The sequence below is a fragment of the Harpegnathos saltator genome, unplaced genomic scaffold, assembly GCF_003227715.2.
Source record: "Harpegnathos saltator strain DR-91 unplaced genomic scaffold, Hsal_v8.6 scaffold81, whole genome shotgun sequence".
Classification (NCBI taxonomy): Eukaryota; Metazoa; Arthropoda; class Insecta; order Hymenoptera; family Formicidae; genus Harpegnathos; species Harpegnathos saltator.
Window position 1 is genome coordinate 675,001 of NW_020230660.1, and position 12,627 is coordinate 687,627.

General features: G+C 51.1%; 1 protein-coding gene across 15 annotated transcripts in view; it reads left to right on the forward strand.

Moving 5' to 3' along the window:
* Positions 1 to 8,690, forward strand: part of LOC105190716 (histone-lysine N-methyltransferase 2D) — a 397,403-nt gene extending 388,713 nt beyond the window's left edge. For 6 of the 15 annotated variants that reach the window (XM_011153602.3, XM_011153604.3, XM_025306879.1 and 3 more), the window contains exons 8-10: positions 711 to 872; positions 5,868 to 5,909; positions 6,802 to 8,283. In XM_011153602.3, the coding sequence (XP_011151904.1) occupies positions 711 to 872; positions 5,868 to 5,909; positions 6,802 to 8,283 (1,686 nt within the window). Of the gene's footprint in view, positions 1 to 710; positions 873 to 5,867; positions 5,910 to 6,801 lie in introns of all 15 variants that reach the window. The other 9 variants (XM_025306881.1, XM_011153608.3, XM_025306883.1 and 6 more) reach the window with 4 other exon arrangements.
* The last annotated feature ends 3,937 nt before the right edge of the window (positions 8,691 to 12,627 follow it).

Genomic DNA, 12,627 nt, shown 5'->3' on the forward strand with positions numbered 1-12,627 from the left:
ATTCTACAGGCACACGCACGCACACACGAGAGTGTGTTCTTTCTTTTTGACATAATCAAAAATGATTTAAAAAAAGAAAAAAATTAAGAATATCGCGACTGTCGTTTCTTGCCTTAGCCTCAACTGGTCTTTTTTTCTTTTTTTGATTTTTATCTTGCCCTCTTCCGCCTGACGATGCTTCTACATGCTTGCTGACAATACCTTCGTGCGCTTCGCTACCTGCCAATTAACGCCTGCGAAATATTGCCGACCGAAACCCGGAAAAATTATATCAACGTAAAAATAATGCAATCAACATAAATAATATGCACGATCGACCGATACCACACCGCACGCATATGCCAAAATATAAAAAAAAAAAATGTGCCACCACTACAACCACCGCAACGATACAACAAAATATGTATAAATATGCTAACACACGAAAAAAAAAACGGAAACGTCTCGACTGGGGAATGTCTCGGGGAATGCCGAAACGGAAACGGATGTGGTCGACGCACGGCGATGCACGGAAAAAACGAAATCTACTTTACATGCACGTGTAAAAACGTCACGGAACGAAAACGAAAACGAAAACGAAAAAAAAAAAAACGTGGAATCGGGAAATCCGAACAAACGTGTGAAAATATGAAAAAAATAACAAATAAAATGACAAAAAAATCACACACGAAACGACACGATATATATACGGAAAAAAAAAAAAAATGCAGACGGCGACGATGCCGACGAACGTGACGGGAATAGATGCGTTGGCTGGCGGAGTGTCAGGAGTGCCGGCAACTGCGATGCCCGGAGGACTTCAGAGCGCCGGTATGGCGAGCATCGAGCTCGGCAAGAAGCGGATGCGCGACTCCAATGATGATCTGCTAATGGTACCACGGCTTATGCATGGAGTACACTTTTCCTTTTTCGTAGCTGGACTCGGGCAAAGTGGCCTCGTTACCGCGCTGCGAAAACCACCGCTTTCCCCAAAAGTGAGCTCTCCGTGCGATTTCTCGGCGTTCTCGGCGACAAAGAGCCAAATCCAGTTGAAAGACGAAGCGGCGATTGATAGCGGATTCACCGTGCTCGCGATATTTCTGCGATACAATACACGTTACGCGCGCGTTAGAATTTGCGATCAGAGTCGAATTCACGCGGGTCGGTTGAACGGTTTATTGGCAAATTTTCAACGTCGTTAGGTGCAAAGTGCAAGAAACTAGTCATCGACGCGGTTGCGTGTAATCTCGCGCTGATCTCGTGCAGAATTCCAAACTGGCGCTGGGCTTGCGCTCGATCCGGCCAAACTTTCTCCATGGGGAAAGCTTCGCGGCGACGGTGTACGTTTCTCGTCGAGGCAATCGACGACTCGTGGTGCGGCGCGATCGAGATTCCGGGCGACCGCGAACGCGGAACGACGCGGAGAGACGCGAAGGGTACGCGGGGCCACTTTCCGCGGAGGATCCACCTAGTAGTCGTACCTTTAAGTTACGAGTAATAGTTATTGCGATTGTGAATACACTGCCGAGCGCGCTTAGAGCTCTATATATAGCTCCTGTCTTTCATTTTATTATTTCTAACAAGGACTCCGCTGTGTTTCTCTATCAGCCAGGAGAGACGGACGTTAGCCGTACGATACGAGATACCGCGGTCCGTTTAACCCCTTCGGCGACCAGCGTCGTCATGATTGAAGCACCTGCAACGTACCGGTAACGTCACCATAACTGAAACCTTTACGGTCCCAGGGATGCCGCGTGCGCGGCGTCATTATCGAAACGTCTCTCTCTCTCCCTCTCTCTCTCTCTCTCTCTCTCTCTGTCCGTAACGCCGCAGCGCTACACCGTGTGGGACATCAACGTAGAAAGCTTTACGACCCCAACGGTGTCACGATTGAAAGCCCCCTGTTCTCTCGCTCTCTCGGCGCCTAGTATCTCGTCAGGATCTCGGCAGATTTGCGAGATTAACTGATCGCCACGCACGTGGCTTCGCCACGAGCGAATCGTCTCGCGACTGAAACGGCTCCGCCCGAAGGGGTTGTTGTTGTGTCGCGTCGCTTGCTCGAGACGCGTTATCGCACCCGCGACACACGGACGTTCGTATCTCGTATCGACTCTCGCACACACGATCCGCGCCGCTGGCTCTCATCCGGGAACGACCGCGCGTCAGAGAAATTCTAGAGTCTCTTTTCTCCGTTTTTTTTTTTTTTCCCTTGATTTCGCTTTTCCACTGTCGTTCGTTGCGATGTTGTTCGTATCCAGAGCTTACGCCTCGTAATGTATTTATAGATCGCTTACTTGGTTTTTTTTCTTTTTCTTTTTATTTTCCTTCGTTAGCCACGCGATCTTGTCGGCGCACTTGTGGGGGGAGGGGGGGGGGGAAACTACGCGAGGCGATGCGCTCGATTTCAAGGCGCATAATCCGTCAGACATCTGTCGCGAACATACGTACGATAACATCAGACGTGGCTAGCGACGGCGTTGTATACGATTTAACGTACATTTGCGTCCCTTGGCGAACCCTCGGGCCGACGACAAGGACGGATCTACGATCGCATGGAGGACGCGCAAGAAGGGCCTCCAGCTGCATCGCGATCGTCATCCGCTCCGTCGGCCGGCGCTTACATCTCGAAACACGCGCGCGCGCACTACCAGCGAGACCAGTCTCGAGGAAGAATTACGCGAGCGCGAGTGATACGACGCGCGTTTCGTGCTCAGATCTCTGCAAGTAAACTCGCGATCTTCGCGATGGTGCGACAGCAGAGTTGCGCACGAAACCGTTACGTTGTGGGTGACGCTCTGTCTGGGATTCTCTCCACCACGGACTTCCGAACTTTTTGCACCTCTCGGAAATCCCCCGTTGAAATTGCATCGAAGATCGCGGCCGTCGCGGTTGGCGTCGGAGGCTCAGAGAGGCAGACAAGTGCGCGCGCGCGTGCTTCGATGCGAGGCTCTCGATGAGACGAGAGCCCGTTGACTCTAATCTCCGTACGTCGGGAAACCTCCTCCGCACGGAGGAAACGCAAGAAAGAGAGTAAACCGAAAGAGAAGGAGGAATGAAAGAAAGGAAGGAAGGGCAAAAAAGAGGGCGAGTCCCTGAGCTGCCTGGCTGAGAGAAGGTTCTCGCACCGCGCGCGAACTCTCTCGCGCAGGTGCGGTGCGAGGGAAAGCGCGCGCGGTTACACAATACGGAGCGTTAGATCTGTGTAAATTCTGAGCTTGCGCCGATGATGCATGTTGTGCTTAAGCGACTACCGAGGTGATGGTGCGTAACGTCATCCCCTCGACGCTCTGGACGATGATCGCGAAGTCTTTTGCCAGTCTTGTCTTGTTTGTCGCGGAGGACCGTCGACAGCGGACCCCCTCATCGCGCCGCCGCGACGCGTTTCGACATCTCGGGAGGACGGCCCGTCCTCGTTAGAGTCACGTCGAATCCGCTAATCAGCACTGTAGATCGCTTACATACACTCGCTACTGTTCTCTCTTTTTTGTTTTTTTCTTTTTTTCTTTGGTTTTCTTTTTCTTCTCCTTTACTTTACCTTATTAAGTCTTATTTTTTGAAACACTACTCTTTCTTTTTTTACCTCTGTCTTTGTGTACGTATATTACGAGTCTCGCCCTTTTTCTCTCTTGTCCTCCCGTCGCTCATACTCAGTCAGTCAGTCAGTCAGTCAGTCAGTCAGTCAGGATCCGAAACGCGATCGACGGACTCGACGGTTCGCGCCCCGAGACGTGATTCCATATCGCGCGCTGCAACTTTCTAACTTTGCGCATCAGCAACGGGGGAATGGATTTCCGCTGTACAAATAGGGATTTCTTTCGGAGAGCTCGCATAACTTTCCGGATATTTTCGGTGTACGGACTTTTCAATGCGCGCGCGCGCGCGAGAGGAGGAGGAAAAGAGTCGTTTCTCTCTGGAGGGGTTTCATATAAATTTATAAGAACAAGCGCGCGCTTCGCGGAAATATATCGATGACGGTGGAAGAGAAATTCTCAAACGCGTTAATATCGGAGCAACGGGACGAGAATGGATATATTCACTGTTGCGCGCGCTGTTTCCTTTCTGAGAGAACGCGCCGCGAACTTTTCGCATCGCGACACATATCCGACACGTGAGCGGGGAAAGGCCGAAAATACGGATCGAGCGATGTGTGATCCGGCTACGTAGCAACATATCGATGCCACCCTTCTCGCACGAGCGTGATAACGTCCGCCATCGTAACGCATTCGACGGTGTCGAGAGGTGAAATGGTAACAAAGAATATAAAAAAAAAGGAAAAAAAGAGAGAAGAAAAATGAGCGAAAGGAAAAAGAAGGACGCGGCGTTTGTTCACCGGCGGTCGTTCACCAAAGTATTTGTCACTAATCAGAATCAGCCGCAGCGAGAAACGCGCTTGCTCGCTTTCGCGCACACGCTTACGCAACACGGCGACGTTTTCGCAATTACGTTTATTTGCTCCGTTAGTCACGCGCGCACGATGAAAAGCGAGACGAGAAGAAGTCGTCGTCTCGTGGTCGTTCGCGACGCAAATCAGGAATCTCGCGCTCGTGTCTCTCTCCGAGGAGATCCGGTGGTGTCCGTGCGTCGTTACGACTCCGTGTCCCACGTCGGTGAGCGAGCCCGCGAAACACGTGTTAACACGCATATACATATATGTATGTATCTGTGCCGCCGCTGTGACAATATATTTCACCCCGGCCACATTCACTATCAGCTTCTGAGCTTTTGCATCTCGTCTACGCAGCTTCTAACTCGAACGTGTTACACCTCGATAGAGACTTTGATTTGGCTTTCCCCTCTTTGTTGCGCACGCGTCTGTCGCAGTCGACTTACCAAAGTGCCCGCTCACGTATATGTATATACATGTATATGTGTGTATATATATATATATATATATATATACATATCACACCGCAAGCCCACCAGCTTTCGTGAATTCGTGTTGTGCAACTCTCTCGCATCTCGTCGGTATCGCGGAGCCTTTTTGTTCTTCGAGTCTCTCCAACTCTCTGCGCCTTTTATCGATATATATATATATATACATATATATATATATATATATCTTGTCGATCATCCTCTTGCTCTTTTCTTTCTCTTTGTCTTTTTCTATTTTTCTCTCTCTCTCTCTCTCTCTCGCTCTCTCTCTCTCTCTCTCTCGCTCTATCTCTCGCTCTCTCGCTCTCTCTTTCTTTCTGCTCTCTATATTCTGTACATCTTTCTCTTCATCTATCAGTCTCTCCGTTTTGCCCGCGAAGAGAAAAGAAAGACTCTCATTTGTTTGGTATTTGTTGCGCGAAAACGGACGGAAAGCTTACAGATCGAACATTAGCATTGGCATTTAATTGCATCGCGCGATTGCGACACCCTGACTACTACCTTCGCTCTCGCGATATTTTCAATTAGGAAGGCGACAGTGCAGTTTTCCAATCCGGTGTTTTGATCGTTTATTAACGACAGTATGACGGTCTCTCTTTAATCGAGCCGCGCACGGTCCTCGATACTAACTAATGGCTGGTCTTTCTGACACGCTCTCCCAGTAGTAGAAACAGAGGAAAAGTGCAAAAGAAAGAAAGAAAGAAAGAAAGAACGGACGAACGAACGAACGAACGAACGAACGAACGAACGAACGAACGAACGTAACATTTTACAGTTATCCAACAACGAAACATCGTCGTTTGGGAACGTCGCCGCAAGCTGCGTCATCGGCACAACTTTTACACACTACCACAACCCACCACCCTTCCGCTCCACCGCGCCACCCCTGTTTACCCCTGTTTCTTTGAGATACTACGACCCTCTCTCTCGTTTCCCGTCTCGAAAATCCAATTATACAGACCCAACGCGCCTCGTCCTCTCGAAATTAGTTGAAACCGATCCTGTCTTTGTTGCAGATGGACATGAAGTCTGTCGGGTCGTTCTACTACGAGAACTTTGTAAGTGCAGAACCTAAACCTGAATCTCATAACTCATAACGGCTGCGATCCGTTGCCTCGCGCGTATCGCTCCCGCCGGCGCCGTTCGTACTCGCGATTAATTACTCGTAAGCGACATCTCTCGAAATAGGAGAGAGAGACGGTGCGCTTGCGCGCGCTGACCGCGCCAACTCTTCTCTCGCGACGAGACACGTAAATATCGAACGTGAATTCTGAATTCGGGCATTCGCCAGAAATCTGCAGTCGCGTATCGTCGAAATTTGCGCGCGATTGTCTCGCGTTGAGCTTCGCGTCGGAGCGACGCTCCCAAATTCGATTCGTCGGACGAAGAGAAGAGAGGAGGCTCGCTCGCTCGCTCGCTCACTCGCTCGCGATCAGAGCCTCTTCTCTCTCTCTCTCTCTCTCTCTCTCTCTCTCTCTCTCTCTCTCTGTGTGTGTTCCGCGACCGCTCGGTATCGTGGAAAACGTGAGAACGTGAGAAAAACTCCCCCAGCCAGCCCACCCCCTTCATCCACGATCGACGTCCCCCCGCCCGCGCCACACGGTTGGATGAAGAGAAGCCGTGAGCACGCAAGAGAGAACAGAGAGATACATGCGAGATCTCGTATCACACACCCCCGGCTGTGACAACCCAAGCCCGGAGTGCCGAGGCTTTCGCGCGGAGAGAGGAAGCTTCCGCTCGAGAGAGCGGCCCACGTCGCGGCCGTCGCTCGTCGCTCTCAGCCGCGACATCGTCTCTTTTTCTCTCTCTCTCTCTCTCTCTCTCTCCCCCCCTCTCCATCTCCCTCTCCCTCCCCCCTCTCTCTCTCTCTCTCCTCTCTCTCTCTCTCTCTCTCTCTCTCTCTCTCTCCTCGCCTTCTAATCGCCAATGTCTTGGCAATTCTTTTTTCAGACCTTCCCAGGGATGGTTCCGTATAAACGACCGGCGGCCGACAAGTCCGGCGTGCCGGTCTATCAGCCTACCGGCGCGACGACCTATCAGCAGTTAATGCAGCTGCAGCAGCCGTTCGTGCCTGTGTCATGTGAGTACACTGGAACACCACCCCTACCCACCCAAACCTCTAACCAATCGGTCGTGCAACCCCCCAACGTGCAAAGCAACCACCACGCGATGGTGGTGCAGTCGTCCTCCTCCCAGGGAGCCGCTGGCGCCACAGTCAATAACTGCGCCGACGCCAACAATGGCGTGCTGATGGATCCCTGCAACAATCCGCCGCCGCCACCTCCGACCGCCGACAATAACAGTAACAATAATAACGGCAATAACAAGCAGCCGGTTAGCGCGCAGAATCACGACGCCGAGAACGCGCGCAACTCCCCCGAATTGAAACACTCGAGCCCGTCGTCGTTGCAGCAGCAACAGCAGCAGCAGATACAGCAACACCAGCATCAGCAGCAGCAGCATCAGCAGCATCAGCAGCAGCAACACCAGCAGCAGCAACACCAGCAACAGATGAGCCAGCTGGCGTTGTCGGCGGCTGCCTGCGTGCCGCCGGCGATGAGTCCGTTGACCTCGATGGCCGGCGGCTTGAGCTCGATGCCCAGCATGGTGAACATGGCCTCGATGGCCTCCATGGCGAATATGCCGTCTATAACGAGCATGAGCTCCGTCGGCAGCTACAACGCCGCCGCCGCGGCGGCCGCCGCCTCCAACATGGCGGGTCTGAACATGCTCAACAGCCTCGGCATGGCGTCCGGTTTACCAGCCCCTCTCGATCCCGCGGCTCTCGCTAAAGAGGTCGCCCAGAAGAACTACGCCAAGGCCATCAAGCTGTCGCAGGCGCCGCAGTCTTACGCTGGCATCAGCCAGCTCGCCGCGCTCAATTACACCGGCGTGGCTCTCAATAAGCAGAACCTCGTGAATCCGGCCGCCGCTGCAGCCGCCGCCGCCGCCGCCGCCGCGGCGGCGGCCGGGAATCCCGCGGTGGCCGCTGGTCTGCAGGCCACCGCGACGACTCCCAGGCCGGTGATCCCGAGTCTGGCCGGTATCCCGGGCGCTCTGACCTCACCCGCCCTGTCCGCGGGCATCCTGGCGTACTCGAGACCGCCGCCCACGGCGACACCTATCAATCCCTATTCCCTCATCAGGCAGCAGATCCTGCCGAATCCCTACGTCCAGGCGTCGATACCGACCGTGCCTGGCGCGACCATGCAGACCTCACCCTACGTCCAGAATCCGTACGCCGTGTTGCCCGGGGTAGCGACCAGCGTGCCCGGGGTAGCGGCCGGCGTCGCAGCCGCGGCCGCGGCCGCGGGGGTGCCGCAGATACCGCAGATTGGCAATCCGGCGACGATAGCGGCGCAGCCGCAGGTGGCGATCCCCGTCAGCTCCGGCGTCATCATGCAGCCGTACAAGAAGATGAAGACGTCGTAAACGCAGCTCGCGCGGCACGCAGCAGCAGCAGCAGCAGCAGCAGCAGCCGTCTCGGGAGGGCTCTCGTCTCCCTCTTCTCTCGCAAGAACGACAGCCGGTCCCTTCCTCTGAGCGCCTTCCGTTCTCTCCCTCGCGATGAACGAGTCCACCGCGGCCGCCAGCCGCTCAAGTTTCGCCGTCGCCGCTGTCGCCGTCGTCGCGTCGACAGTGTTTTAGATAATAATTCTAGGGTGTCCTTGTACGATTAGCAGTCAATTATTTTACGTACACGTCCGAGAACGTGAACGCGCGCGCGCGCGCGAGAGAGAACGACCCCCGCGAGTAGAATTCCACGGGGTTATTTAGGTATTTAGCGAACAGTTTAGCGTTCGAGCGGCTGTAACGACACATACGTCCGGCGAGGGAATGGGAGGGGTGGGGGGGGGGCGGGGGCGGGGGCGAGGGGTTGCGATACCACGTCGAGTGTCGGAAAATTTGTCAGGGTGCACTGCGCGACGTATCAGTCCGGGCGAGATCAGGTGGGAATTAATTTCGCGTGGTGCGGGAGTGGGATTCGCGACACGCAGAATCGCGCGGAATTGTGCACACATACACACACACACCGGGTGCTTCGGCGAGAGACGCCCTTTTTCGTACGTTCTTATTCCCACGTTTTCCATATTCTATCGCTGACACAAGTAGCGCGAGCACGTGTTCCCGGTAAAAACAACTCGGTTTACAACTGAAAACGAGAGAAAAGAAGAAAAAGAGAAAAATCGAATTGCAATTGTTTTAGCTTTAATCTATTTAATATTACGAGAAAAGTCATGTTTAATTCATCAGCGGCGCGGTGGGAAACGCGGCGGTAGAAACGCGCGTGACATCGATATTAAATCGCCGGTGCCGGAGAAAAAGAGAGACGAAAAGAGAAAAAGAAACGAGAGCGAGAGATCCGGCCTTCGTTCGCGAGAGGGACAGAATGTTTAGCTGAGCGACTGCGGCGAGACGAGAAGTGGGGGGGGGGTGGATATGCTGGATACGAAGCAAAGGAAAAGAGAAAAGAAAAGACAAAAAAAGAAAGGAAGAAAAAGAAAACACACACAAGTTCCGAAAATAGATTCATTTTCTAGTCAGACATTGTCGGTGAACAGTGCCTTATTGACCCGATTCCATTTGGAGCGTTTTGAGCGTACAACTGTGCGACAAAGAGAAACGACGACGAGAGACAGAGAGAGAGAGAGAGAGAGAGAGAGAGAGGGAGAGAGAGAGAGGGAGAGAGAGAGAGAGAGGGGGAGAGAGAGAGAGAGAGAGAGAGAGAGAGAGAGAGAGAGAGAGAGAGAGAGAAGCGACGCGAGAAGATGCGGAAGATCCTTTCCCGTCATATCGCACGCTTGTTCGAGTGACTAAGGGAGAGATACGTGACTACCGTTCCGATCTTGTTTCTGTCGAAGTGAATCTGGAACGACTCGCGCTGGCCGAAAACCGCGCTCGACAACGGGAGAAGAGAGGGCGGCGGAGCCTCAACGGCGAGATACCGAGCGTGGTTGGAGCCACGCGGATTTATACACATTTAGTCCTTCGTTTTACATTTTAAGTTACGTTTTCGTAGGTTACGAAGAAAGCGGCGATCTTTGCGACGCACCTCCCGCGCGGAGGTCGCGCTCGAGCTTCTTTCGCCGATTTACTATTAGCGTTATATTTTATGATACAGTAGAGAACTATCGAAAGTGTTATGTATCGTTGCGTGACTTTGTTTTGTTTTCTTCTATCCATTTTCTTTCGTTTTTTTTTCTTTCTTGTCGTTTCCAACGATGGGGTAATTCGCGACAAATTAGTCAATTCGCGCCCGCGCCCGGCGCCGCAATATTTTTTTCCTTTTACTTCGGGATTACACAAATTTCTGTGTTATTAGCTGATTCGTCCAAATTTTAACGTGTAACGTCCGCCACAAGGAAGACGAAAAACAACGCTCGGCCTATTGTCACGTTATATGCGCGAGACACTTGCCTTTAAGTCCGTAGTGTTAATCAGCGTTTGCTCGCGCGATCGCGGAGAAAGTTCTCGAGATTAATATGATTATCGTCCAAAGTCGCGGATCGTTTTATTAAATCTTATTTCGCTTGTTTATGTACGCTAGCAAAAATTGGAGATTTTATTCGCTCGTTTATTCGCGGATGTCCCGTTAACGAGGCAGTCGTAAGAATAATCGCGTTTTTTAGCGTTACTTAGCGCGTGTTGTTGGGAGAGAAAGAAAGCTATTTTCTTCGTTGTCGTACCGATGGATCGAAGTTGCGCCGTGAATTATTAATTAACACGAGGCTCGTGCCGCGAATATATTTGTTAATGTTTACCGATCAGGTTGTTTAACAAAATTTTTACTAATTTGACTCGTATCTTTAATTGTTTAGTTTAAGAGTATATCACACCATGTGATATAATGTATGTTTCCTAGAAACACCTTGCACACATCAACGCGCATAAACTCGATCGAAAAGAGTGCGACTCTTTCGGCGGGTCCTTAGTTGTCCTATATAGTTGTATACGTAGAATTTAGATATATATATATGTGTATGTGTGTGTGTGTGTGTGTGTGTGTGTGTGTGTGTGTGTGTTTGTGTGCGTGCGTGCGTGCGTGCGTGCGTGCGTGCGTGCGTGCGTGCGTATGTGTGTGTGTGTGTGTATACTCATATATATGCACATACATATATATATATACATATATATATTATTTATATATATATATATATAGTCGTTCGTTTTACATAGCGTACACATATTTAGCGTTAAGCGTGCTCGGACACAACGTACTCTTCTATCCTGACGGATTCAATTCGGGGGAGTTTGTTGCACACGATGTGAACCTCGTCAATTGTGACCTACGAGCTTATGCATTTAGCCGAATGAGAAAAAATGGAAAGAGAGAGAGAGAGAGAGAGAGAGAGAGAGGGAGGGAGAGAGAGAGAAAAGAGGAAAGGACAAGTACAGAGCACGAGAAAAAGGAGAACGAAAAGGAGAGAAAGAAAAACGAGAAGAAAACGCAAGAGAGGCGAGAATGAGAAACGGCGTGTCCGCGAAATACGCGGATGCATTTACGCGGAGAGTTCGAGAGTTTGAACGGGAGGAAGAGAAAGAGTAAAAACGGTCGGTCTAATTTCGGAGGCGGTGCGACGGGAGGAGAAACGTCTCGTCAATCACCCTTCGAAGGTGGAGGGAAAAAAAAAACGAGTTCACATGCGCATCATTGTACACGACCGCACAAACATTACACCTAAGACACTCACACGACTTACATGATAGACACTGCGTATATTTTTATTAATCAATTAACGGCGGGGCAAGGAGAGGAGGAGGGAGGAAGGGAGACGTTAGCACACCAAGAGAGATTAGTGTGCTTTCTGCGAGAAAACACGAAAAAACGCATGCGGAAACGCTTTCTCTCTCTCTCTCTTTCTCTCTTTCTCTCCCTCTCTCTCTCTCTCTCTCTCTCTCTCTCTCTCTCTCTCTTTCTTTCTCTCTCATTGCCACGCGTATCCGCGTTCACGTGTCTGCCAGTGATTTGAAAGTTTGTTTAAGTCCGGATGCACAGCTGAAAAACATCTATATGCGTACATACATGCGCGTGTACATGTGTTTGTAAATAATTTTTTTCTCTACATATATAATGAAAAAAAAAAGGGAGCGGAAAGGGAGAGCAGATATCGGTCGCATGCATTAGATACATATATATATATATATACACAGGCATGTACATATGTATAAGTGCGCACACATGTACGGAGAGCACTCGCTGGCACGTATAGCGGGGGAATAAACGAAACGGCCGGTCGTATCGTAATTTCGCGGACTGGAAAACCGGACGAACGAATTGTACGACGGTAGGAATTTGTGTACTCGAAAACGCGGAAGAACAGAATGAGGTATTTTTCCGAGGAACCCGGCGCGTACACGTACGAATGTATACATATACGTTATACGTTCTCTGCGCGAGCGAGATTTACTCTTTCGGCGTAGCTTCGGCAAAAATTCACTCCGCGCCAAGTTCGCGACGGTATATGTATATGTGCGTGCGTACACACACACACGCACACACACACACACACACACATATTCAGCTGAATGTGAATCGCGCGATTCTAATTTTAATCCCCTCGTCCTCGTCGTATAACGCGACTCGAGAGAGATGGAATTGCAATCACCGGCAAATTTATTCGGATTGCGTTATACACCGCATCTTTCGTCGGCGTGAGCGAGGGGAAGCGCGGACGACATGCAGAAGGAGCCTGTGCATTTCCTCGATGCCTCCAGTTCTTCCGCGATATTAGAAACAACTTCTTCCGACGGGTCACAATGTGTCACCTCCACGCA